Source organism: Marmota marmota, unplaced genomic scaffold, assembly GCF_001458135.2.
Source record: "Marmota marmota marmota unplaced genomic scaffold, marMar, whole genome shotgun sequence".
Lineage (NCBI taxonomy): Eukaryota > Metazoa > Chordata > Mammalia > Rodentia > Sciuridae > Marmota > Marmota marmota.
In genome coordinates, this window is record NW_026000242.1 from 12584587 (window position 1) to 12611036 (window position 26450).

At 36.1% G+C, this 26450-nt stretch overlaps 1 protein-coding gene across 3 annotated transcripts in view; it reads right to left on the reverse strand.

The window, feature by feature from the left end:
- Window positions 1-26450, reverse strand: part of Hoatz (HOATZ cilia and flagella associated protein) — a 36654-nt gene that overhangs the window by 8140 nt on the left and 2064 nt on the right. For 2 of the 3 annotated variants that reach the window (XM_048795673.1, XM_048795674.1), the window contains exons 2-6: window positions 24039-24483; window positions 23477-23515; window positions 22964-23034; window positions 15280-15402; window positions 753-812 (exon numbers count right to left, since the gene is read on the reverse strand). In XM_048795673.1, the coding sequence (XP_048651630.1) occupies window positions 753-812; window positions 15280-15402; window positions 22964-23034; window positions 23477-23515; window positions 24039-24264 (519 nt within the window). In that variant the 5' untranslated portion in view covers window positions 24265-24483. The remainder of the gene's footprint in view (window positions 1-752; window positions 813-15279; window positions 15403-22963; window positions 23035-23476; window positions 23516-24038; window positions 24484-26450) is intronic. The other variant, XM_048795675.1, reaches the window with a different exon arrangement.

The window sequence follows — 26450 nt, forward strand, 5'->3', positions numbered from 1 at the left end:
GCAAGCTGCAGGCGAATTGCAGCCTGAAATTACCTGTTCTATGGCTGAATGCGCTGCGGTCAGTCGAAAACAGGGATGGTGACGTCAGCTTTCCAACATGGTCGCTGCTGGCCTCCTCTTTGGTCTGACCGGTGTGGAGAACCGAGATGGACCGCTTCCTTCCCCCGTCTCGAACCCAGAATTCAGCCCTGAGTACGGTGCTTGCACGGCTGGCAGAAACTGCAGCGCTGTATCCCTGCGTCGCTATCTCCTCGTTTCCCAGCGCGTGCTGCAGACTCTAGCCGCGGGGCGGTTTGCTGAATAAGCAGTGTTACGCTCCCTGCGACAAACCTCTCGCGTTTGAGTCCCCGTAGCCGATCCTCGTGCAATGGAAATCCTTCCTCCAGGTTCTGGAGCACCCCACTATTGCTGGAAATTCCTAACAAGATATCCTTTAGCCATCCTGACTTGTCATACTCCCACACAGTGAAGCAGCACACGGGGGCAATGCACTCCCCTCGCCGCCATCTTCCCAAAATGCCTAACATCTCATTTCTTATGCCAGGGGAGTTACAAACTCTGGAGATAACTTTGGTTTATTAAGGATTGCCAGATTATTTAATTTCTATCTCTATATCCTGCTTCTCTCCAATATACAGAAGGCTCTAGACCACAGGCATCTAGATTCAAGGGATCCATTACAAGTCCTCTGAAAACTTGCTGCAGCTCATCCTATAGATAGATTTATTTGAATGCTTCACTCTCAGTCTTACCGTGATCCTTTCTTCTCTTTGTTTTCTTAAGAGTTGGAGAATCTCATCTCTTTTTTTAGCCTATTTAAAAGGGGGGAAAAACATGGTAAGTCTTTCAATAAAGCCTTGTGCCTGAGGACAGTGGAATTCTTCCCTTTTTCCCCCCTGGTATTGGCAAAACTTTAAAATGCTTTTTCCCATAATAGATTTCTATTTTTTTCACTTGTAGCGCAATCCAGTTTTTATTCCAGAGGATTTTGCTTTATGAAATAACTTGGGTTTGTTTTTAAATGGAGGCTTTTTTCTACACATGTTAACTAACTTTTATTAATACCTTGCTATACAAACTACACTAAGAACTTTATAGACATCATTATTTTCTTCTAACAATTCAGAAATTTGATACTACTGTTACTTCAATTTACAGGTGATGAAAGTAAAGTGAAGGAAGGTTAAACAACTTATCCCAGCTATTAAATGGCGGACTGGATTTGATTGCAGCCCATCTGACAATGTCTAGGCTATTGACCACCAGGCTAAATTGCCACTAACTGGCAGCAAGATAATGGGATCGACAAACTCAAAACAGCATACCATGACCTAAGTCTACAGTAAAGATGGGGAATAAAATCTTCCAAATTATGCTATGTCCAAGTACAAATGTACCACAATGAATCCCCTCATATATATCTAGATATAACACACTAATTAAAATAATAATATTAATAATAATGATAGTGATAATAATAATAATAATAGAAAATCAGCAGAACAAGCAGATTGAAGGGGAGGGAGGACGGAAGAGAAAGGGAAGATACTGGGGAATGAGTTTGATCAATTATGTCATATGCATGGATGAATATGGCATAATGAATCCATGGTTATGTATAACTGTAATGTATCAATTAAAAAAAACAACAAAACTTCTGCCAACCTGTTTAGATAAAAGAAAAACAGGTTCTTAGTTGCTTGTATCTGGGAACAAAGTCTTATTGCACCATCTCTCCTTTTCCTGTGTTAGTTGTCAAGAAGTGCACATCTGCCAGTAAGTTTTTCTAAGTGTAAAAGTCAAAGTTAGTGCAGGTATGAAGATTTGTTAACATATAAACTATAAAACAGGCAAATATAGGTAAAATGAAATACAGTTCAGATCAAGGCTAGAAGAAATAAGAATAAGGTACAGATTTGTAATAGGCAGGGAAAAATTTTAAGTCATATATTCATCCAAATTTATTGAGTGCTGGGCTGTTTTCCTATGACTGCTTTAGCAAAGTAACAGAGTGGCTTAAACAACAGTTGTTGGGCTGGAGCTGGGGCTCAGCGGTAGAGAGCTTGCCTCACACATGAGAGACCCTGGGTTTGATCCTCAGCACCACATAAAAATAAGTAAGTGGAATTAAGGTATTGTGTCCAACTACAACTAAAAAATAAATATTAAAAAAATTGTTGTCTCACAGTACTGGAGGATGTGCAGAGCAATGTTCTCTCTGAAACCTAGGGTTTTTTTTTTTTTTTTTTTTTTTTTTTTTTTGTAGTTGCTGGCAGTTGCTGGCCACCTGTGATATTCCTTGGTTTGCATAATTCCAAGTGTGCCTTCTTCTTTGTGTCTCTGTCTTCACATGGCCATCTTCTTATGAGGACTCCGGTCATACACAGTAGGAGCCCACCCTATTCCAGGGAAAGCCATGTGGCCCCCTACACCAATATCATCTCATCTTAACTAATTTAATCTGCAATAACTCTACTTCCAAATTAGGTCACAATTCTGAGGTACTGAAGGTTAGAATTTCAATATATCTTTTTGGGGAGGATATATTTCCACCCATGATAAGCACCTCTGATGTGACATTTCCATGCTGTGGGCAAATGAAACACAATTCCTGTCTGTAAGGTGTCTTCAGACTTGTGGAGAAAAAGACAATGGTTTCAAATGCTCCATGATGGGGTTAGTTTAGGGTGCAATTAAAGAAATGATAATCAGGAACCTTTCATTCACACTAGATTGTGTAAGGATTGGGAGTAGAGACAAGGAAAAGATGCCCCAGAGGTGATGTCCATTCTTCAACATGAATATAGTAACTGCCAGATGTTGTTGGAAAGATAGGGAAGAAACCTCTTCAGACAGAGGAAAGCATGTGTGTGTGTGTGTGTGTGTGTGTGTGTGTACACACACACACACACAAAGCCTGACAAGCTGCTGCATTGCTAATTCCTCAATGTGATTCCCCTAGTGCTGAAGGCTAAACTAAAAAGAAGCTAGAAACATCAGGAGAGATCCACGGAGAGACAGGAGAGGAAGGGCATAGGGCTTTGCCTCATTCTGTTCAAGTTGTATGGATCTTACCTTTTATGAGCCTACCAAATTTTAATTTTATTTATTTTGGGAGACAATTTCTACCTTCTACTTAAATTCTAGGCATCATATATCACAGTTACTGAAGGAAAAAATTAAGAGTACTTTTTGAAAACTAAGTTTCACAATACTTGTCGAGACTGAATAATGTCTACCAATAAAGATATTTTCATTGTAGGTATTTAATGTTAGTTTTTTTTTCTAATTTTTCCATTACAAGTGTACTCAATTGGAATTAATTGTTTCCATATTATGATTACATGGCACTTTGGATCTTGGTTATGGTATCCATCTTACTCTTCTTGCTTTATTTCTTAGTTGCTACATGTTTCTTTCAGAATCTTACTCATCTTTTTATCTTTCCTTAGAGCTCAGCAATGCCTAGTCTATGATGTGTAATGAATTTTTTTTTAATTGAATTGAGTCATGAAGTATGAATGGAACATTGTACTAATACATAATTATTAGTCAAGTAAAGAAAAGTTTTAGGAAATGAAATTAAATAGTTAAGTAAGTTTAGTTCTTAAAGTCTTCCATGAACACAAACATGGTTATTGTCTGTGTAACTACTGGAAAGAATAGGCAAATTATATTTTCTGTATATTTATATAAGTGTGTTTATATATAAAATATACTATATATAAGTATATATAGAAAGTATGTATATATATAGTTCTAATATAAATAAAAAATATTTAGTCTCAAGATTCAAAAATAAAAGTTGAATAAAAAAATATATTCATTCATTTTCCCCTTTGACTTCAGGCCCTTTTTTATTACAATCCGTTTTTCTAGAATATAATGCTAGAACAAAGATTTCAAATATGATTGATTTCTGCTTCCTGGACATGTTTCCTGGGAATGAATAACAAAACTACAGTAAACAACTGTGTCACCTGAACAAAGATGTGGATTAGTCTAAGAAATCTCTATCAGAAAAGCCAAATAACCAGTCAATGTTAAGAGAAAATTCTTACAATTTACATTGTTAGTAGGGGCAAATAATTTACCTGTTAATTTCATCATAACAAAAGAATTATCATTTCTAATCATGGTTGTTTTGATTGATTTCATTAATGGAAGTTTCTATTTATAAGACATTTTGATCATTTAATCCTTAAAATAATAATCTAAAGGAATCATAATGTGTATTTATTAATATTTGATATTTACTTATATTTATACATTTTATTTATATTATCTGTATTTATACTATTTCTGAAAAAATAAATTATGGAATAAAATTGATCCCAGAAAATTAGGATAATATATACATTTAATGTCTCATAGATGTTTAATGAATTTTTGTGTCACTTCAAGAGTTAGATTACTTAATTCTCTCTTTTTAGGTTTTCAGAGTCAAATAATATAAGTGGCCACATGAATTAGTGAGGTCAAATACATTTGGGTTTGGATTCCAATTATGTTGTGTGATTAATGATAAATACTATCTTAACTATACCTCCTGGCTCCTCCTTTTCTCTCTTTAACTGTAATCACTAATTTCTAGGTTGGAGGTTTATGATCTTGGGTAAATCAGAGAACCACTTTTCTGAGTCTTGTATTTATCCTTTATGAGGAATGTTGTGAATATTGGAAATAATACAAACTTGCTTAATATGATGCATGGTAGCTATTTTAACTTTATTATAACAAGAGAAAATTTTTCTTTAATTCTCTCAAAATTTTGAAATGAGTGAGAAAAAAAAGACTATGGATTATCTACCATCTGTGTACAGGCATGGAAGAATTCTGACCTGTGGTTAGTTGGTAAATATAGTTAAAGAGAGGAAAGTAAAACCAAGGAGGGATATCTAAGATACGATTTGCTGTTAAAAATGCAATGCAAATTTCTCTGTCTGAAATTTCTTCAATGTATTGTAAGCTTTCTCTCCAATTAATCTTCAGTTATTAAAAAAATAAGCTTTGAATAAACACCAGACTTAAAAGCAAGGTCCTTTCTTCTTAAGGCTTGTTTCTCATATGAAAATTACATTTCTTCCTTGGGTTATGATTGAAATTTTGTGACTGAAACATTCATCAAAAATAACATGAGGCACTGTTTATTTCTGTAATTACATACCTATTTTTTTTTTTAGAAATACACATGAGAGTTTATTTGTCAGAGTTGACAAATAAAGGCCATCTCTCCATAGACAGACAGAGGCCCCTATCTGTATTACAAAATAAGTGTTCTATTGTTCACCATAGTATGAAAACTGAATTATTGAATTTAATTTTAAGGATGTCTTAAAGGAGTATTGAGTTGATTCCAAAACTGGCTTTTACTTAGTTGCCTGGCAGTCATCCCAACACACAAGAGAATCAAGAAGCTCTTGAAACCAGTATGATATAGCAGTGTGGCACTTTGGCTATTCGTCAGATAGACCCAGGCTCAAACTTTGTCTGTGGTATTTTAGCTGTGTGACCTGGAATAGGCCACTTACATGTTTCACTTTCAGATTCCTCATCTGTTAAATGAGAGTAATCAGTAACTTCAAAGGTTGATATGGAGATTAACAAAGAATATAAGCAAAGTACTTACAATGTACACAATATGTAATTAGTTCTCAAAACATTATTATTATATGATAAGCAGAACATGTTCTTGAGAGGGGAAAACAAGAAGAAAGTAGACTGAAAAGTATTGGAGGAAATACTTCAATCCAAATGGGAATATTAAAAATCTAAAAGTCTTTCCATTGAATATAAATGCAATATATGTTAATAGTACAAACATTAGACAATGTGGGGAAAAGTACATAAAGGAACTAATATTTGCACAAATCTATTTCTAAATATAAAATCTTAACATTAGCTTTAAAATGAAAAGCATGTAAAAATTTCAGAATTATATTTTTAATCTGCATATTTTTATTGGTACATTATATATGTATCTAATGATAGAATTTGTTTACATATTTGTACATGCACACAATATAACAATATAATTTGGCCAATATCATTCCCTAGTACTCCCCTTTCTCTCCTCTTATCTATCCCCACTGGTCCCTTTCCTTTCCTGATCTCCCTTCAATTTTCATGAGATCTCCCCACCTTTCTTTTCCTTTACCTCTCTAGCTTCCACATATGAAAGAAAACCCTTGACCTTCTGAGTTTGCCTTATTTTGTTTAACGTGATGTTCTCAAGTTCCATCTATTTTCCTGAAAATGACATAATTTCATTTTTCTTTGTGACTGACTATAACTCCATTGTGTGTGTATATATATATGTATATATATATATGTGTATATACACACACACACACACACACACACAATTGTGGACTATAACTCCACATTTTCCTTATCCATTCATCTGCTGATGGATATCCAGGCTGGTTCTAAAGTTTGACTGTTGTGAAATGTACTCCTGTAAACATGGGTATGCATGTATCGCTGTGGTATTATGACTTTAGTTTTTTAGGATAAATACTTAGCAGTGATATAGCTGGGTCATATGGTTGTTCTATCCTAGTCTTTTGAGGAACCTCCATACTGATTTCCATAGTGTTTGTACTAATTTACAATTCCACCAACAGTGTAAAAGTGTTCCTTTTCCTCCACATCCTCTCCAGCATTTATTATTGTGTTCTTGCTGACTGCCATTCTGACCAGTGTGAGATACAATCTCTCTGTAGTTTTGATTTGCATTTTCCTAATTGTAAATGATATTGAACATTTTTTCATATATTTGTTGGCCATTTGTATTTCTTCTTTTGAGAAGTGTCTGTTTAATTTGTTTGCCCATTTATTAATAGGGTTATTTGGGTTTATTGGTGTTAAGTTTTGAGTTCTTTTTATAGTGTAGATATTAATACTTCATCAGAAAAATAGCTAGTAAATATTTTTTCCCATTCTGTAGATTCTCTCCATACCTTATTGTTTCCTTTGCTGTGTAGAAGCTTTTTATTTTGATATTTTTATTCAAAATTTATTAACTCTTTTTATTAACCCATTTATTAACTCTTGGCATTATTTCCTGAGCTTTAGGGGTACTTTTGAGAAAGTAATTGCCTGTGCCTATATGCTTTAGTGTTGACCCTATGTTTTCTTCTAGGAACTGCATAGTATCTGAGTATCTGGTCCAATCCCTAAATCTTTGATTTGAGTTGATATTTTTGTGCAGGGTGAGAGATAAGGGTCTAGTCTCATTCCTTCACATATGGATAACCAGTTTTCCCAGCTCCATTTTTTAAAAAGGTTGTATTTTCTCCAGTGTATGTTTTGGCAGCTTTGTCAAGGATCAAATAATTGGAAATGTGTGGGTTTGTCTCTGAGGTTTCTATTCTGTACCACTGTTCTGTGTGTCTGTTTTTATGCCAGTACCATGCGCTTTTTGTTATCATCGCTCTGGAGTGTAATTTGAAGTTAGGTATTGTTATGCCCCCAGTATTGCTTTTTTGGTTTAGAATTACTTTGGCTATTATGGGTCTTTCATTCTTCAAAATGAATTTTAGGACTGTTTTTCTAGTTCTGTGAAGAATGTTATTGGTATTTTGATGGGAACTGCATTGAATCTTTATATTGCTTTTGGTAGTATGGCCATTTTAACAATATTAATTCTGCCTATTCATGAACATGGGAGGTCTTTCTATTTTCTGAGAACTTCTTCAATTTCTTTCAGCATTCTATGGTTTTAATTGTAGAGGTCTGTCACCTCCTTGGTTATAAGGAGTTCTAAGAAGAAAGTTTATAGCTATAAGTGCCTACATTGGGATTTAGAAAGATCCCAAATAAATAACAGATACATCTGAAGGTTCTTGAAAAAGAAGAACAAACCAATTCCAAAACCAGTAGAAGGAAGAAAACAATATCAATACTTATGAGAAAAGAGGAGAAAATGGGGAAAACAAAGTAAAGTGAGAGAGAAAGAGAGAACAAGAGAATTGGGCTATTAATAGGAGAAGGAAGGAGAGTAAGAGATCCAAGAGAAACAAACAAAACAAAATGAAAAGCAAACCAAAACCTCTAACCCTCAAAAGACAAGGCAAAAAAATAACTAAAAAGAATCTTAAGGGGATGGCAAAACAAATTTCTAAGAATTTAAAAATAATACACCTGGGAAAAAGTGAACATGAGAAACAGTGGGCTACACACAAGGTATCTTAATGGTGAAAAGAAGACAGTCAGTTAAAAATAAAGGAATGTATAGAAACAGGAATAAACTTGATAGTGGTGATTACCCTGGCTTGATTGGAACAAGATGCGTGTCTTGGGTGGGGACCTGAGCAGAGTGGGTAGGATATGTGAATGGGATCAAACTGAAGACTTCAGCCTAAAGATACCTCTGCTTAAACTGTACTTAGTAGATGACAGAAACTATGATTCTTTCTCAATATAATGAAATTAGAAATAAACAACATTTAATTTTAAAAAGACTTCATACTTTGGAAATTAAAAAACATGCTTCCAAATAATTCAAGGGGCACATTTGAAATCAGAATAGAAATTTAAAAAAACTAAAAAATTGAATAATAATGAAAATACAACACAGTTTATGAGATGTAGCTACATTAGAATTTCAAGGGATATCTATATCTTTAAATGCATATACCAGAAAAGAGAAAAGGGAAAATTAATAAATGAAGGAAAAAAGGGAAGGAAATTTGTAGGAAAATAAGACTAAATTTGAAGGAAGAAGTAATAAATAATCAGTTATGAATAACAGAAAAAATATGATAGAGAATAAGAAAGTCAAATGTTGTTTTTTTTTTAAAAAAAAACATTAAAATACATAACACTTTGACTTAACTAATTTAAAAAAGACATAAATAATTAGAAATTAAAAGGATAACAACTTAAGCTATGGCAGTGATTAAAAAGATGATTTAATTGGATTATTTTATTTTCTTGGTGCTTAGCTTGTTGAGTTCTTTATATACCCTAGAGATTAGTGCTCTATCTGTTGTGTGAGCGTAAAAATTTGCTCCCAGGTTGTAGGCTGTCTGTTCACCTCACAGATTATTTCTTTTGCTGAGAAAAAACTTTTTAGTTTGAATCCATCCCATTTTTTGATTCTTGGTTTTAATTCTTGTGCTATAGGTGTCTTATTAAAGAAGTTGGGGCCTAGCCCCATGTGATGAATATTAGGGCCTACTTTTTCTTCAATTAGACACAGAGTCTCTTGTTTAATTCCTAGATCCTTGATCCATTTTGAGTTAACTTTTGTGCATGGTGAGAGGTAGGGATTCAATTTCATTTTGTTGCATATGGATTTCCAGTTTTCCCAGCACCATTTGTTGAAGATGCTATCATTTCTCCAGTGCATGCTTTTGGCACCTTTGTCTAATATAAGATAGTTGTAAATTTGTGGGTTAGTCTCTTTGTCCTCTATTCTGTACCATTGGTCTACCAGCCTATTTTGGTGCCAGTACCATACTGTTTTTGTTACTACTGCTCTATAGTATAGTTTAAGGTCTGGTATAGCAATACCACCTGTTTCACTCTTCCTGCTTAGAATTGCTTTAGCTATTCTGGCTCTCTTATTTTTCCAGATGAATTTCATGATTGCTTTCATCACTAAAAAAGAACAAAATCATGGCATTTTCAGGTAAATGGATGGCGTTAGAGAAGATTATGCTAAGTGAAGTTAGCCAATCCCAAAAAAACAAATGCTGAATGTTTTCTCTGATATAAGGGAGGTGACTCAAAGTGGGATAGGGAGGGAGAGCATGGGAGGAAGATTATTTCTAGATAGGGAAGAGGGGTGGGGAGAAAGGGAGGGGGAAGGGGAATAGGAAGGATGGTGGAATGTGATGGTCATCGTTATACAAAATATATGTATGAAGATTTGAATTTGGTATCAACATACCTTATATACAAACAGAAAATGAAAAATTGTGGTATATATGTGTATTAAGAATTATAATGCAAAAAAAGAGTACATGTATAATGGCATAATTTGGCACGAACATACTTTATATACAGAGTTACGAAAAATTGTGCTGTAAGTGGGTAAAAATTAGTGTAATGCATTTCACTATTGTCATGTATGTAAAAAATTTAAAAAAAGATAATTTAAAATACTATGAATCATTTACACCAAAAAATTTGAAAGTGTATAGGAAAACAGAAAATTTTTTAGAAAAAAACAATTTACCAAACTGGTTTAAATCTACCCAAACACAGAAACAAAATAAATAAGCAAATCAAATCAAGCTTATAGTGCTTGTACGGAGTAGGGCCATCTTTATCATCTCAACTAATTTCATTCACTGTTTAGCTAGTAATTGGGTTTGCCTTATCTAATTGCTATACTAGTCACAATTTCTAATAGTGCTTTGGCTTCAGTAATTTAGCTTCCATAAGAAAGACTTCTTCAAGGTTTCCAAGAACTATTGCAGAGTTGTGTGGATAGTTGAAGATATTCCTTTCCTAGTTGGTTTTAGAAAGAGTTCTGGTTGAAAACCACTGATTCAGATTCTCAGAATCATCATGGCATATACCTCTTCACCTATACTTGTAGAGAGAGACATTATGGTAAACTGAATTACCTTTTATTTACCTGCAAAGGGTTAATTAACTTTGCTCACATATTTTTGTTTCATATTTTGTTGAAATTACAAAATAGACCTTCAGTGGTAATTTTTCTTTTTGCAGATGGCAACTGAAGATATAACTAAGGGAAAATATTATGAGACATTTTAATAGTTGAAACAAGCCAAATTTGATTATATATTAATCAGGATATAGACACCTGGGTGAGCATGGCTTTAGTAACTCATCACACTTTGTGATTTACCCCTTTAATGAAGGCATTTCCATTTAATACTAAAGCTTATTTTCCTATCTTTTAAAATTTTATTTTTCAGTCATGAGATAAAAAGATAAGAAATGAGAGAGAGTGGAGAAGATTGAAAAAAAAAAAAGAAAGAAAGAAAACGACTCACTGAGTAACTTCTAAAAAGCAGGCCTTGTGTAAGTTCCTTACAGGTCATCTCATTTAATAGTCAAAACACAGTGAGGTTGATATTATTATTATTATTATTATTACCTCTTTACATGTAAACATGAACATTTTCTTTTTCCTCAGGGTCACTTAATCGCTAATTGGAAGAGCCAAGAATTCAGACTCATTTCTGGTTCTGTTTGACTCCATATTCTATGCATCCTTTGCTACATTTCTTCAAACACATACTGGATATTTGGGGACACAGACGTGCATGCATGCACATCCTTCCCTCCACTGGTTTCTTCAGTCTTTATTCCAAAAAAATTAAGAATTAATTAGGATTAACTGTTGTGAAGAAGACAAATACAGTACTCTCACAGAATTCTAGCAGAAAATATGTGCTATGTGCCTAGACAGCAGGGGAAGCTAATCCAGTTTAAGGTCAGCCTTCATGAAAATTATTTTACTTATTTGATAGTATCACATAGCACTTTGCAAAAAAAAAAAAGTTAAAAGATAGAAAAATAGTTGAATTATAGTGGTATTTTAAAGATCTTATTTAATGTAGACTATATATTTGTTATGGTATTTTTGTTTAGATTAAATATATATATAAAATGGGAATTATACTCCTAATTTTGAATATAACCTAGGCAGAACTAAAGTTGTATACCTTAATGGAGATTGAGAATATTTCATGATTTTTCACTTTCTTTAGGTTTCAGAATTTAATTTTTAATTCTATGCTAATGATTGAGAGTTAACTGTCCCCAGAGCCACTAGGAAATTTCAGTTCTTATTTATCTACTATATTTATATCTACTATAGTAATAAGATACAGAACTATTGGATCTCAAATGATCTACTATGCATTTTAAAAGATAGGCTGAATAATCAGTGAAAAGGGTTTTTTCAGTGCTGAGAGAGTTAACTGTCCCCAGAGCCACTAGGAAATTTCAGTTCTTATTTATCTACTATATTTATGTCTACTGTAGTAATAAGATACAGAACTGTTGGATCTCAAATGATCTACTATGCATTTTAAAAGATAGGCTGAATAATCAGTGAAAAGGCTGTTTTCAGTGCTGATCTGATTTTAGAAAGTAGACCTAACTGCAGTAATCTATGGAGTGGATGGAAGATGATAGAGGATTATTAATCAGAGGGAGGAAGAATGCTGACTTGTAGGAAAAAGATGCAGATGAAAGCACCTTCTTGTACCTCCTGGAAATTGCTTGATCCTGGCTCTCTTCCCAGCTCTGACATACATATAATTTTCATTTGAAAAATAACAACTTATTAAAATGAGAAAAACATATTAGTTACTACATGAAAGGCAGTCGATACAAATTTTCTTAAATATAGATTTCAAACAAATATGAATTTTTCTATTATTGGTTCTGTTAGATAAATATTCTTAGTTTTATGTATTTTAATAGAAACCCAGAAATAATTGCCTGAAAAATATAGTTCTTGTTTTAAAACATTCACACACACACACACAAATTTATGCATGGCAAATACACAAGTGATTACAAAAAACTTTTCAAAGGTATATTTTTATAAGAAGAGCAATGAGATTTGAATTTTAATGTTAAGAAAAATATGAGCTGGGCACAGTGGCATACACCTGTAATCCCAGCTACCAAGGAGGCTGAGGTGCAGGATTACAAGTTTGAGGCAAATTAGTGAGATCCTGTCTTAAAAAATACAAAAGGCTAGGGATGGAGCTCAGTGGTAGAGTGCCCCTGGGTTCAATATGCCTAGTACCACACACACACACACACACACACACATAAAAGCATGAAGTGAACATTATATTTTTAAATTTGATAAAGCACACATATATTAAGGATACCTCTCACTACATGACTGATTTATATGCTATTGACCATTTAGTCTGCAATAATTATCAAAGCTTGTCCTTAGCAAAGAAAACTACTGGAACTAAGATACTCATCATTTTGGTAGTTACACAGACACGATGAGTGGGTAAATGGACTGACCTCATCTTTCAGATATGCCTTTCCTGTCCTTCCCAAAGGGACTTGACGAGGACTGGGTAGAAGACTCCCTGCACAAATACCCCTCAAACTTCCTCTTTGGCCCATATGTCCCTGATTTTCTAGCTCAGATATTCCTAGGCCTATTTGATAGCTCCACTTACTAAACCCCAAAGCACCTCAAATTCTGTAAATCTAAACTGAACTTTTAATTCCTTTCCCCATCAAAACCAATGCACTTGACCGTTGTCAAATGTTCCTTGTTTCAGATAATGGGCACCAAACATCCTCTAATGCAAGCCAGAAAACTATGAGTTACTTTTGATACTTTCTTATCTTCCATATCCATTAATTAATCCAAATTCTTACTATATTACTTCCTAAATATCTCTCAAATCTACTTTTTCCAACCCCATGGTCACCATCCTAATCCAAGCCATGATCACCTCCCAAGTGGATAACTGTAATGGCCTCCGGTCCAACTTGCTCACTTCTTTTCTGGCCACTTTGGTATGTTCTTCATGTAAAAGTCTTTGATCTTTTCCAAGTGAATGTGGTACTATCATTCCTGCTATAAAAATCCTTTAGTGGCATCTTATCATTCTTACTATAGCTTAACATTCTTCTTGAATTTCCATATTGGCCATTCCAGCTTCTGAGGTTTTCCATGCCTTTCCTAGCACAGATGTTCTGCACTTACGCTGCCTGGAACACCCTCTCAACATTCCCTCCATCTCTTCCTTTTGTCCCAGTTTATATCTACTTTTCCTTCAAATTTCAGCTAGTTAAGCTTTGTGAAAATCTTCCCTGATTCCCTGGAATATATCAATACCACTTTATTAAATGTTCTGTTAACATCATGCATAATTCTTTTGTAAGTATTTCTCTCCATAATTAGACTTTATGTTTCATAGAAGGGCAAATTCTCTCTCTCTCTCACCGAAGTGCTGTGAATCTAACCTAAGGCCTTGTGATTGCAAGGCAAGGGCTTGATTACTGGGCTGCATATACATATACCTCAGCCCTAAAGTTTGTATCTTTAAAATGTGCTTTTTGTTGTTGTTCATTACCGTATTCCAGTGCCTATAACAATGCTAGCCACATAGAAGTGCTGTGGAAATATCTGTTGAATGAATCTTACACAATTATTCTGAATCAGATTCTCTTAACTTTTGGTCCCATGAGTCACCTTACTGTGTATGACTTTGCTTGGCTTTTCTTGCTTGAGGTTGAAATTGTATGCTTGGTTTTGATCTCTAACTTGCTTATATCTTGTTAAACCTACAGTTTTTAGTTGGTTCTGGCCAACATCCTATAAGGTTCAGCTTGGCCCTGCATGTCACTGAAGGGTCACCAAATATCTGGAGTAAAGCCTAGACAATGTCCAATTCAACATATGCAGACTAATGTTTATACTCACACCAACACTTATCTGCTGAGAACTTTTATGATCAGAAACCCCACAGATTCAAAGATAATATATAAAACATTATAGCTACAGTTAAGAACTCTTTTTGTTCTTTGTGGTTTTGGTTCAAAATTCATCCTTTATAATAAAATGTTCAAAGATTTGACTAAGTAATTTCAAAGTTTTTTCTAATAAATTGTTGAATTACTGTAACCATGAAAATATGCACCTTTCCTCAAAGTTACTAAATAGAGTTTATGTCAACAATAGAGTCAATTTGAATTGATTTTTGGAAAAATATTTTCTGGCTTGGCCAAAAAAAATAAATAAATAAATAAACAGTCAATTTTTTTTTAAATCTCATGAACCACTTTTTTTGTGTGTATGGCAGTAAGGAATGACACAGATGTTCAGCAATGTGCTTGGAGTTTAGAAGAAGGGCATGTGCTTCTAGGACTTTGCTTTCTTTCTTTCTGATCATGCTTCTTTTTCATATCAATAATCCAGAATATAGAATATTGTCTTGATTCCATGTCCAATTCCTGTTTAGAATTCCATATATTCTTGGACAATGGTTCTGTCTTATTTTCTATTCCTGACTCCATATTTCAGTTCTCATGGTAAGATTTCTCTTCATGCTATTAAACCTTGGCAGCATGCCCTTAAATTTCTGTTACCTTTTTCTGTGATCTCTTTCTTCCTTTGAGCTCATACAGTGTCATCTATGGTGGCTTTTTTTTTTCCTGTGCCCTATAGACTACAGTATATTTCTACTCTTGTCTATTCCTCCAATATTCTTTTTGCACAACTGACCACACGTATGTTGAGTACCTGTGTCCTCTGGGTTTTGGTCAGTCCTGTTCTGCTTTGTTTGCCTATTGAATGAATACCTCATATGATCTGAAGCTCAGAGAATGGGCTATCATGCAGAATCCTGGTCCAGAAAAGTTACAGCCATTTGTTCCTGAAGATTTCTTTGGTGAGTTAGGAGAGCACCTACAATTTTTCAGGTCCTGTAATTATAAAGTTAAAAAAGCCATGGTCCTTCTCCATAAGGAATGTAGAACCTGCAAGAAAAATTCATTGACTACCCCACTCTAGTATATTTCAGGGATGATGACAGGAGATGCACAAGGTCCTAGGGAAACAAAGAAAAGGGTATTTATATCACAGTAGGGAATATGTGAGGGTGAGAAAAGGCTTTAATGAGACCATTGAACTGTTTTGCAGTACAAGTAAGTACTATCTAATGGAAGAAATGGGAGAAAGGCATTTCTAGGTAGAAGAAAGTGTAGTTTCGATGTCACAGAGTTATGAAACACCTTGGTGGGTTCTTGGAACTACACTTAGTTCAAATTGGCCATAGCAAAAATTGCAAATAAAGAGGGATTGTGGTAGATGAGGCTGGGGAGTTATGGCAGGAGACAGATGTTGAAAGCCTCTGCATAGTAAATTTTTGTTTGACCAATTTTAGGACAGTTGATTTTTGTTATTTGCAATAGTTATAGAAAGTCTCCACAAACACTGAATTAGTGAATACTAAACCACTGCTTTAGATTCCTGTCAGCCAGTAGTCACATTTCAACATTGAAATAGCACATAACCCTGTTTTATGTGTGTTTCTGTTTTACAATATACTGTTGACTTATTAACATTGAACTCATGACCAACATCACTGTAACTCATGCCTGAACAAAGCTTGTCTGATGCATACATTTTCTCCATTAAGGCACATCATGATGAGCCTTCTTTCACTTAGGAACACTAAGTAGCACTTGAGTGCTTGGAGGCCATTTTGAACACCAAAATACGCCTCCACCAAGGGACTAGTTACAAAAAAAGACACTTGTTTACAGTATGAGTTGAAACATGAAGGCAGACCGTAGCATTGTTTGACGTCAGCTAGGGACATGTGTTAGGCAACTCAACACTTTTCAGCCACTTAGTATATGTCCACAAATGAGCACAAAAACAGCAATCATACCTAGTAGGCAAATTTGTAAATATGGGATCTATGAACAATGAGGTTGTATAATGTTATCAACATGGTGACTTGGGAACTATAAAATCTCAAGAGATAATACATAAATGCCTGTATCACTTCAGCTTCTGAGGGTGTTTCTGACCATATTTCATGTGACTAAAATACATGACCACAGAAAATGAAAAAGTGATGAAGTAAGTATGATACATAAGTCATCTCTGCCTATAATACAACTTGTCCAAGGATCTTTTTTTCTTGCTTTCTTTATAGGCAAAGGATAAAGGTAGATTATGGTTTTAATTTCAGATGTATCATAATAATAATTTGAGTCTCCTGGTCCAAAGAATAATTCTACTTCTTCAATAAATTCTATTTGATTTGTCCTATTGCTGATAAGTTTTTACTAATTTGAAGAACAAGGCTTCTTAATAACTGGAATCAAATCGATAGTTTTGAATTTATTTAAAAAATACATAGTCCCTTTTTAGTTTCATTTTTATATCAATAGTTTCATTTGGTTATATTTTATAAGCAGATAATTAATATGGGTCCTTTTTCAATATGACTTTAGGGTTTGAACTGTTTTTATTTTGTTTTTAAGATGAAGTCTTTGGAAGACAAAGTATACAAATCTTTGGGAAAAAAAGGGAAGAGATATATTTGGGGAATGGCCCTAAATAAGTGTGGGACTGGGTCTGTATAGGGCAAATGAATTCAGTTTTTTGATCCCAAATCTCATTCTTACCCCAACTATGTTTTCATGGATTGTAAGTGTTACTAAAGAAAAGTAGGGAGAAATGTTATCTGTAACCTGAAAATATCCCCCAAGTTTGAATAGTTTAAAAAAATGAAGGATTATAGATGATGTAAAAGAGCAAAACACATTTATGTAATATTTTATTATTTCCTTGATACATAAATGCACAGTATCTTTTTATGATTCTTGCAGTCAAATGCCTTAATGAAATAGGAACACCAAGAATTTAGGTGACCAAATTGTATCCTTTTTTTTTTTTTTTTTTTTTTTTTTGCTGAAGGAGGAATTTGGCACTTTATGTTGGTATTCTCTTTATGGGGGAAAAGGAATTTTGTAAATACTATGTTAGGGCAGCATAGCAAAAATGTCAGGTAATGCTGTTACAGGGGAAATTTAGATTTGTCTAGGATGCTAATTATTTTGATCTATCATTTTGATGCATAGGAGGATTTTCTTCCTGTCTTGGCAATGACATTAAGAAATTCCATACATTTTTTGCTTTGGCTCTCAGAAGCTGACATAATGATAATGAATAATAATGTTAAAAAGTTTTCCAGCTGGGTGTAGTGACACAAACCTGTAGTCCCAGTTACTCCAGGGGCTAAGGTAGGAGGATTGCAAGTTCGAGGCCAGCCTCAGCAACTTAGAGAGACCCTGCCTCAAAATAAAAAATAAAAAAGGGCTAGGGATATGGCTCAATGATACGGTGTCCCTGGGTTCAGTCTCCAGTCCTATTTAAAAAAAAGTTTTCTACTTTCATGCCTCAGTATCTAAAAATATACATTTATGAAACTTCTAAGAATAATGTCAACATGACATGACTTGTTTCTGGCTCAAGAAGTTTCAAACTTTGAGGAAGGCTTATTATATGGTCAGTATTGGTTGTATAGGATGTATAACGGAATAGACTAAAAACCCATTCCCAATAAAGAGCCTATCTGAGAAGCTATTCTGCAGTAGCTCGGGAGGTTGAGACAGGAGAATCATGAGTTCAAAGCCAGCCTCAGCAAACACGAGTTGCTAAGCAACTCAGTGAGACCCGATCTCTAAACAAAATACAAAATAGGGCTAGGGATGTGACTCAGTGGTTGAGTGCTTCTGAGTTCAATCCTTGGTATCTGCCTCCCCCTAAAAAAAAACCCTTTGTTTTCTCTTCACTCAAGTAAAAATTTTGATTCCATGTGGACATTTCCAAATATTACATATACAATATTTAATGTGCCTTAAAAACTCTCTGACCTCTTTTTCCTTCTCCCAGAAAATGAATTATTTATAATTCTTTTCATAAAGAGATAATCAGCTAAAGAGCTTTCTTAAAGGTGGCAAAACTGAAAAGCAAATTAGTTTTATGATTTCAAAGAATTAGCTGACTATTCATTTATTGTAATGTTTTCAGACTACTTTAGAACTCTCAAAGGAAGAATAATGGTCTAGTATAGTGCTTTAAGGTTTCCTTTATGGACAGAGTAAGGCATTTAATCTTGACAGACTCAATTGTTTTTGATTTCTTGCCATGGATATCCATCATAGAAATAGTAGTTGTGATTAATAGCATTTTGTTCACTAACCAAAAGCATTTATAATGTATACATGGATAATATTCTAAAATGGAGAATAACATTAAAGTTAAAAAACTTTAACAACTAAAAAATTAATATCTGTTGGGGAAAGAGGGCTATAAATGTACTTTCAGGAGAGATGGAAAATAATTTATAGATTTTCATGAATTTTAAGGAGAAAGTGCATGAATACATCTTTAAGAGAGAAGATTCTCTTAAATAGATCATTGTAAATGGTTTATTAGTTAAAAAGATACCTTCCTAGTCCCCATATTTTTTATATCATCAGGCTAAAAACTATAAGATGGTGGTGGCAGCAATGTAGAGAGACTATACAGACTTAGAAAAACAGTGGCACCAAAAACTAGACTCTGTTTGAATTATTAAGGGAATCACATTTCCTCCCATATTAAGGTCCACAAGATCAAAGCAAAATTGAGAGGAGGAGAGATGTGCTAACACATTAGATTTTGGTAGCATTCCTAGATAACATAGGAAAACTTCTTAGATAAATCTGTGTTGAAAAGGCTAAACAAAATTGAAATAAAACAGGACCTCGTTGTAGCTCAGTGGTATAGAGTATGTGCCTCCAGTGCATGAGTGCATGAGGCTCTGGGTTCAATCTCTCTCTCTCTCTCTCTCTCACACACACACACACACACACACACACACACACAGAGAGAGAGAGAGAGAGAGAGAGAATATAGAACATTAATTAGTTGAAATTATGAATTCACTTATTTAATCAACAATTATTCTTTTGAGTTCCAATAATCAGAAAGGCACTGGATTTAGCAAATAAGACATGATCTCTGTTTCCGTAGAGGGCATTTGTTGAGGACAAACTATGGCCAGGTGTTTTATATATCTTACATCAACTCTACAAAGTGGATATTTCTTATCATTTCTCCTTTTATATTTGAGGAAGCTGAGCATCATAAGGGGGATAGATTGCTCAAAGTCATGCAAATAGTAAATGGCAGAGTTAGACCCTAAAATCACCTTGTTATCTCTAAAGTTCACTACATTATGGTGCCGGTATCTACGAGGAAACAGAAACACACACAATTATCTAGGATACAGATCAGAAACTGTAAAAAGTACTAAGAGAGGATCTGTGACCTGCCATAGGAGCACAGAGAAGGGAGCTGTTCAGTTGGTCTTTGGGTAACCTCTGGGAAGGCCTTTCAGAAGCTGGCACTAGAGCTAGGCCTTAGAGGTAAGTGGGGAAAAGCATTTTAGGCAGAGACACAGAGGTGTACCCCACCTGAAGGTTGAAGAAACAGTTTACAGTCCCACATGCTGGAGCGGTATTTCTCACACTTGGTGTTATTTATACCATAGTTTTGATTTTAGAATTTTTGGCGACATACCTGAATAATACCATGGTTAACAATCATTACAAAACAGTGAGTCTATTATGAGGTTATTTCAAAGGCTTTAAAGTTAGGATACTGGGCTTTGAATCCAGGCTTTGCCATTTTCTAGTTATAGGAATTCTGGAAAACCATTCAAGCTTTGTTTGGTCAAATGGTAATAATCATGAGGGACAATTTTAATAAGCATATGAGGTGATACACATAAACTGCTTAGCTTGGTGTTTAGCACAAAATATACATACAACAAGTTGGGTTTTATTAATATCACATCACATACCTATAAAAACATTTGGTTATTGCAGGATTCCTTTTGCACCATGGTGTTTGCAATAATTTTGATCTGGAATATCCCCTTAGGGATCATGGGCTAAAGGCTTGGTCCCTAGCCCATGGTACTGTTGGAATGTGGTGGAAACTGTTTTTTGGGGGGCACCAGGGATTGAACCCAAGGGTGTTTAACCACTGAGTCACATCTCCCAGCCCTTTTTATTTGTTATTTTGAGACAGGTTTTTGCTAAATTGTTCAGGGCCTTGCTAAGATGCTGAGGCTGGCTTTGAACTTGTGATCCTTCTGCCTCAGCCTCCTAAGCCACTGGGAGTACAGGTGTGCACCATCATGCCTGGCACATGGTGGAAACTTTGAGAGGTGGGACCTCGTATGAGGTTTTAGGTCATTTGGGACATGTCCTTGAAGGGGACTGTGGGAGCCCAGTCTCTTCTTCTCTGTTTTTCACTCAGCTAAGAGGTAACCAGCTTCCTCTCCTAAGCACTCCTGCTTAGGGGAGGAAGGATATACTGCCTTGCCACAGGCCAAAAGCAATGGAACCAACCAACCATGAACTGAAATCTCCCAAACTGTGAGCCAGAATAAATATTTCCTCTTTTGAACTTGATTATCTCAGGTATTTGGTTATAGTAATGGAACACTGATTAATATAGCATACTGAACCATATTGTATCCTAAACTAGCATATTCTGCCATATTATATATTATTACTTTTTTTCTATATACTTAGAAAATATACAGTTTAGTTATAAGCTTTCTTTCCTGCTGTCTTAATGTTTTGTTAGACCCATTATCTTCTACTTTCAGCAAATAGAATCATTTTCTATATTGCATTGCAGGACCCCTTAGCTTAATGTATAATTTGGCATATATTGCGCATATTTAAGCATAGCAAAAATATATTTTACTTACTGATCGTTTTAGCAGCATATGGGTGGGCCAAACAGCATTCTTTGGACTAAATAGTTGAGAACAAACTATATGGAGTGTGTGTAGGGGGCATATGGGAAGAGGGAAAGAGACAGAAGTACATGATGGTCAGGTTGGAAAGGGACTAGAACATACTGAGCTAATGGAAAGCCATGTAGGGGAGGTGCAGAAATGTATCTAGAAAAGTAGCACACTCATGTTTGGATTTTAAGAAGATAATTAGTGCATCCTTGAGGATTGCAGTATAAATCTATTGACAAACTCTACATCCTTCAAAACTAAGTGACTTTGGGAAGGGTTCTTGATACCTTATCTTTGCATTCCAGCATCTAGTATAGTATTTGCACATGGCAGGCTCTCAATAAATATCTGTGGAATTAACTGAGTAGTTAATAAATTAATGGAAGGACTCAGGTCAGGAAACCAGTTATAAGATTATTAATATAGCAGTCTATTACTCTGTGTTTGTGTGTGTGTGTGTGTGTGTGTGTGTGTCCGCACGCACACAGAACTTTTTATTTTTTACTTTTAGATGGCATTTCACTAAGTTGCTTAGGGCAATCTTTCTGCCTCAGCCTTCCAAGTCACTGGGATTATAGGTATGTGCAGCCACACTTGGGTGACCATAGTCCATTAGTATTATATTCACCTGTAACTCACATCATCTTGTTTGACAAAAGCTTATAAAAATTGATTAATAGTTTGAATTTAAGGTTTCATTTTTAATTCCTTCCTACGTGAAATGCAGTGAAAACTGAATTCAAAAGTACCAACGAAGTTGACTTTAAATTATTTTAAATTCACTGGAAATAGCCTTTTAAAAATCTCTATAGTTTTGGTATAAATATACAGTACACGATATCCTAAGAAGAGAAGAAAATGCTGACTAATTATTGGTGATCACGTAATTTGTTTGAAGGAATTACCAGGAGTCCACAGAGTGAATTGTGATCAGCAAACCGAAATGCATTGTTTTGTAATTTATGTAGAATTCCCGAAAGAGCCTTCAGAGTTTGCCAATATATCCAGTGATTAAAGACATTAGGCCAAAACAAATCTTCCATCTTTGCTTTCATAGTTCAGGAACTATTACAGGAATAGAGTTTACCCATGAACCAAACAAAAATGTTGCTATAAATCACTGCATTAATTGCTGGGTTAAAGGCTCTGCCCGTATCATGAAAAGCAAAGAAGAAATGTTGCCAAAAAGAGACATGCTCAGTTGATTTGACTACACCAATGTGTTTAATTCCAGGCTTTAGTCAAAACAGGTCTAGGTGACAGACTCATTCCTGTGATCATTTGATTGTGACCTATTAAAAGAGTTAATTGTTTGACTTTTCCTGTTCTTAACAGTATTTCTATACTTAGAACATTGTATATGGTTTGGGGCTTTATTGAAAAGTGTGAATCTATCTTTCTTCATTTCTCTCTGATTCTGTTATTCCAGTATATCCTTGGGCTTTTGCAGAGACTCATAATCGCCAAAATTTAATAGAATTCTTAATTTTCAATTAAAATTCTAATAAGGCTTTTCTAAGCTGACACACCAGAAGTAGCAAATTTTATATTCATGTTTAAAAAGAATATCACCAGCACCAAAAATAAGTAAAAATGATAAAATAATCAGGAGTACTTAGAAATTTAAAGGAATCAGATGACATGAAATACTGGCTTACCTTTTGTAGATACTTTATTTTCTCCTCAGATTCCTGAATTCTTAGGGTGTTAGCAATAAAATCTGTATCCTCTAGAGGAAATAAAGTCAAATTCAATCTGAAAAATTTTATCATGATTTTATAATAACAAATTGATATAAAAACTGGATAAAGGTTAAAAGAGTAGAAAACTACACACAGATATATGTCTTAATACTGTATGACCAGATTCATAAGTAACTGGAGACTGGATTAATTAGCTATTGCTGCAGGGAACCTCTAATCTGTTTAGATGATGAGTAAGCCTGAGTCAGGGCAAGAAAGAGTCTGTAGAAGATACTCGGGTTCTACATTTCTATTCAACCTGTTATAGAAATTTAGGTATTAAAAATAGTATGGTCCCTGATGCAGGGTCTTAGGTATGCAATTCAGAAAGTTATGCTAATATGTAAAATTGTACCTTTGTACTTATTACCCATTTTCTGAAGAACCTAGGCATTCCAGATGTTGAAAGGCATTAAAGTTGGTACTTACTCTTATTCTCAAAGGGAATATGTTGGAAGTGACTTTTCTCTAAAAAATATAAAAGGGAAGTAAAGAAAATCATTGAAAAAAACCACAACGTAAAAAGGTGTCTGAATTTTCTATCCCCTTAAATACTGCATAATAACAGTTTTCACATCCTAGGCCTCATGTAAGGCTTACTGGTTAGTGAACTTGATACTAAAGTTGACTTTGCTTTCAGCTTAAACTAGTATCCTTAAAATCCTTTTAGCCAACATATACTATTTCCTCAGATTGTTCCATATTGCTTGTCAAACAGATGCCATAATTTAAGGGACATTTAACATGTATTTTTAGATGTAATAATGATACCAGCGATCCTTTTAGGGTGGAAGGATCTCTGGCAAGGTTCACGAACTACTTATACATGTGTTATATGTATATGCCTTTTACTCGTTTTGTATCTTTCAGACTGAAATGATTTTTATTTTAGCATTAGGTTGGGAAGTTTCTCCTGGAAGGGGATCTAGTGTCTTCTAGGTAAGTTATGGTACGGGAGGAATTACCTCTGAGAGGCGGCTACTTTACTCACCAGCCACAGAGTTCTTAGTGGGCCGCGCCACCGGCAGACGCTGACTGCTTCCTCTGCTCAGCACCAGCTGAGATTCGTTAGTGGGATACATGGACGCCCCGAGCCAAAACTGTTTAGCTAAGTTGGCATCCTGTTTCGAGCAGCCAGCGAACACCAGTAACCCCGGAGAACAAATTTCGTGAGACTCCTTTCCGCTACTAGAGCTGCTGCAGGGCCCTGTTTCCATGGCAACTCAGGACGCTTCTCCAAGCTCCCTCACCCCTCCCTCCGGACCCGGCAAGTTGGTACCAGCCGGCGGCGGAAGCTCTGTTTCTTCCGTAGGTGTTGGGGTCCAGCGCGAGCTCCTGGCCCATTTGAAGCCCAATTCTATGGTGATCGCAGGCTTCGGGACCAGCCGAGCCTTGGAGTCTAGATGCGAGTCACAACATCAACTTTTGGATGTGTCCTGTCAGAGTCAGTGGGGGAGCACTTTAGCCTTACAAAAGCTTTGGGCAACTTTCCACCCTTCTCCCCCTCCCTACCAAAAGAGATCTGAATAAACTTTAAATTATTTGATTCCATCACACCAATCTCCCCTCCCAGACCAGACTGCAGAGGTTTAGCACCTGCTACTGCAGAAGTTCTGAGACCTGCGTTGGAGAATTCAATAGGATAGCTAGTAGCTAACATTTTAGCTAGAGGCCTGGACTGGGCAGATAGGTAAATGATTACTTAAAAGAAGGGATATATCTAATGAGTGGGCCTAGTTCTTTCATGAAAAATAATGAATTTTTTTGTTAATATATCCTTATGAAAGTATCAACGAGTGCGAATAGCTTTCCCGGGAAATTTTGTTAATCTAGGAACAATTTAACCATTTCAGCAGTAGAAAAATTGTGATTACTATGGCAGGAACTGAGATGGACATCATAAAGACAACTGAGGAAAGGAAATGGACAAATGATTATTATCCACAATTTATATCTTTAAGACACTTTATTTTTTCAAAATATTGCTAACAATATAGTCTCATAGGTCAAAGATCGATAGCCACAAGTCAATAACAGATCAACCAGTTAAAGGAAAAAAATAATCTAAAATAATTTTGGTTAAGAGCCTGAAGGAATATTAAAAAATACACATACATACATATTACATATATTGTATATTTAGCAACTAAATGCTATTTTTCTTGGTTGAGCAACCGGTAAGTAGGCAATGGATAACATCAGCCATTCCAATAGACTTCTCCTCCAAACACATTGATGGTGCACAGGCAGCTCATTTGGATGAATCCCAATCTTTTTACCTGGCCGTGTGGTTAGTGATTGGTACTATTAGCAATCAGCTAACTACACTGCCTAGTAACTAGACTCACAGAAAAATAACTTCAGTCTTAAGTTGGTGCCTCCATTTGTTGTGATAGGCAAATCATTGGTTACATCGGAGTTCACTTAGTTGCTGGCTTGCTGAATACGTTACTAATGGAAAATAGTAATGAACCAGAGCATACAGCCGTAACTGTTACATGGGGGAGGGGTTCTCCAAACAGTTTAAATGTCTTTTCTTAAAGCCTTTAAACTCCGCGCATTTCTTCCTTGCACGAGACCGTACCATCCTGGTTGGACTCCCTAGAGATAGCTAACGATTTAACTATCTGGAGAGCAGCCAGCCCCTTCCGTGGGTTTACTCGCACTTTGGCAACTTGCTCCCGGACAAACGCTGACGCATCACACTTCCAAGCGCTGCTGACTCCTCTCCAGACTCCGCGGGGGCAGCGGGTGATGCTGTGCCTTGTTTTGATGGCAGTGGAGTTAGTGATTGTAAGCACCACAGTACAATCAGCTAATTACACTGCCTACAAACCGAGCACCGGGCGCCCGCCGCTGCAGCTCCCGGATGGTCCGCAGTGCCGATGTGGAGTTCCCGAGCGGGCTGGCGGGCCGCGGGGACCGGGCCCCCGCCACCCCCCACTGCACCTGGGCCGACACCTGACAGGGACTGGGCGCGAGGCCCTGAGCCAGGGTCCTCCGCGGACGCCTCCAGGGTTGACCGGACCTCACCAATGCGGTGGTCCCAGCCGGACTGGCAGCGCCCATCGCGGGTTGTCAGGCCTGGGAGCAGCCCGGCCCAAGGGTCCTGCATCCCCAGGGCCGCGCCCCCGACCCCAGGTGACCCGCGGGAACGCCAGGTTCCCCCTCCCCGCGGTCTCCCGCACCTCCCAGGGCCTTCCTGCTCAGCTTCCCTTCCCCTTGGCTTCTCCGGGCCGGTCTCCCATTTCTCTCACGCCGGGTCTAGCCCGCATCAGAAAACTTCCTCTTCAGTTCCCAGCCCAGACCCTAGAGCCGGCTCCTAGCCCCTTGCTCCCCGCAGCGCCGAGCCGCCAAGTCGACCGCGGCGGTGGCTGTGGCGGGCCACGCCCTTGGCATCCCG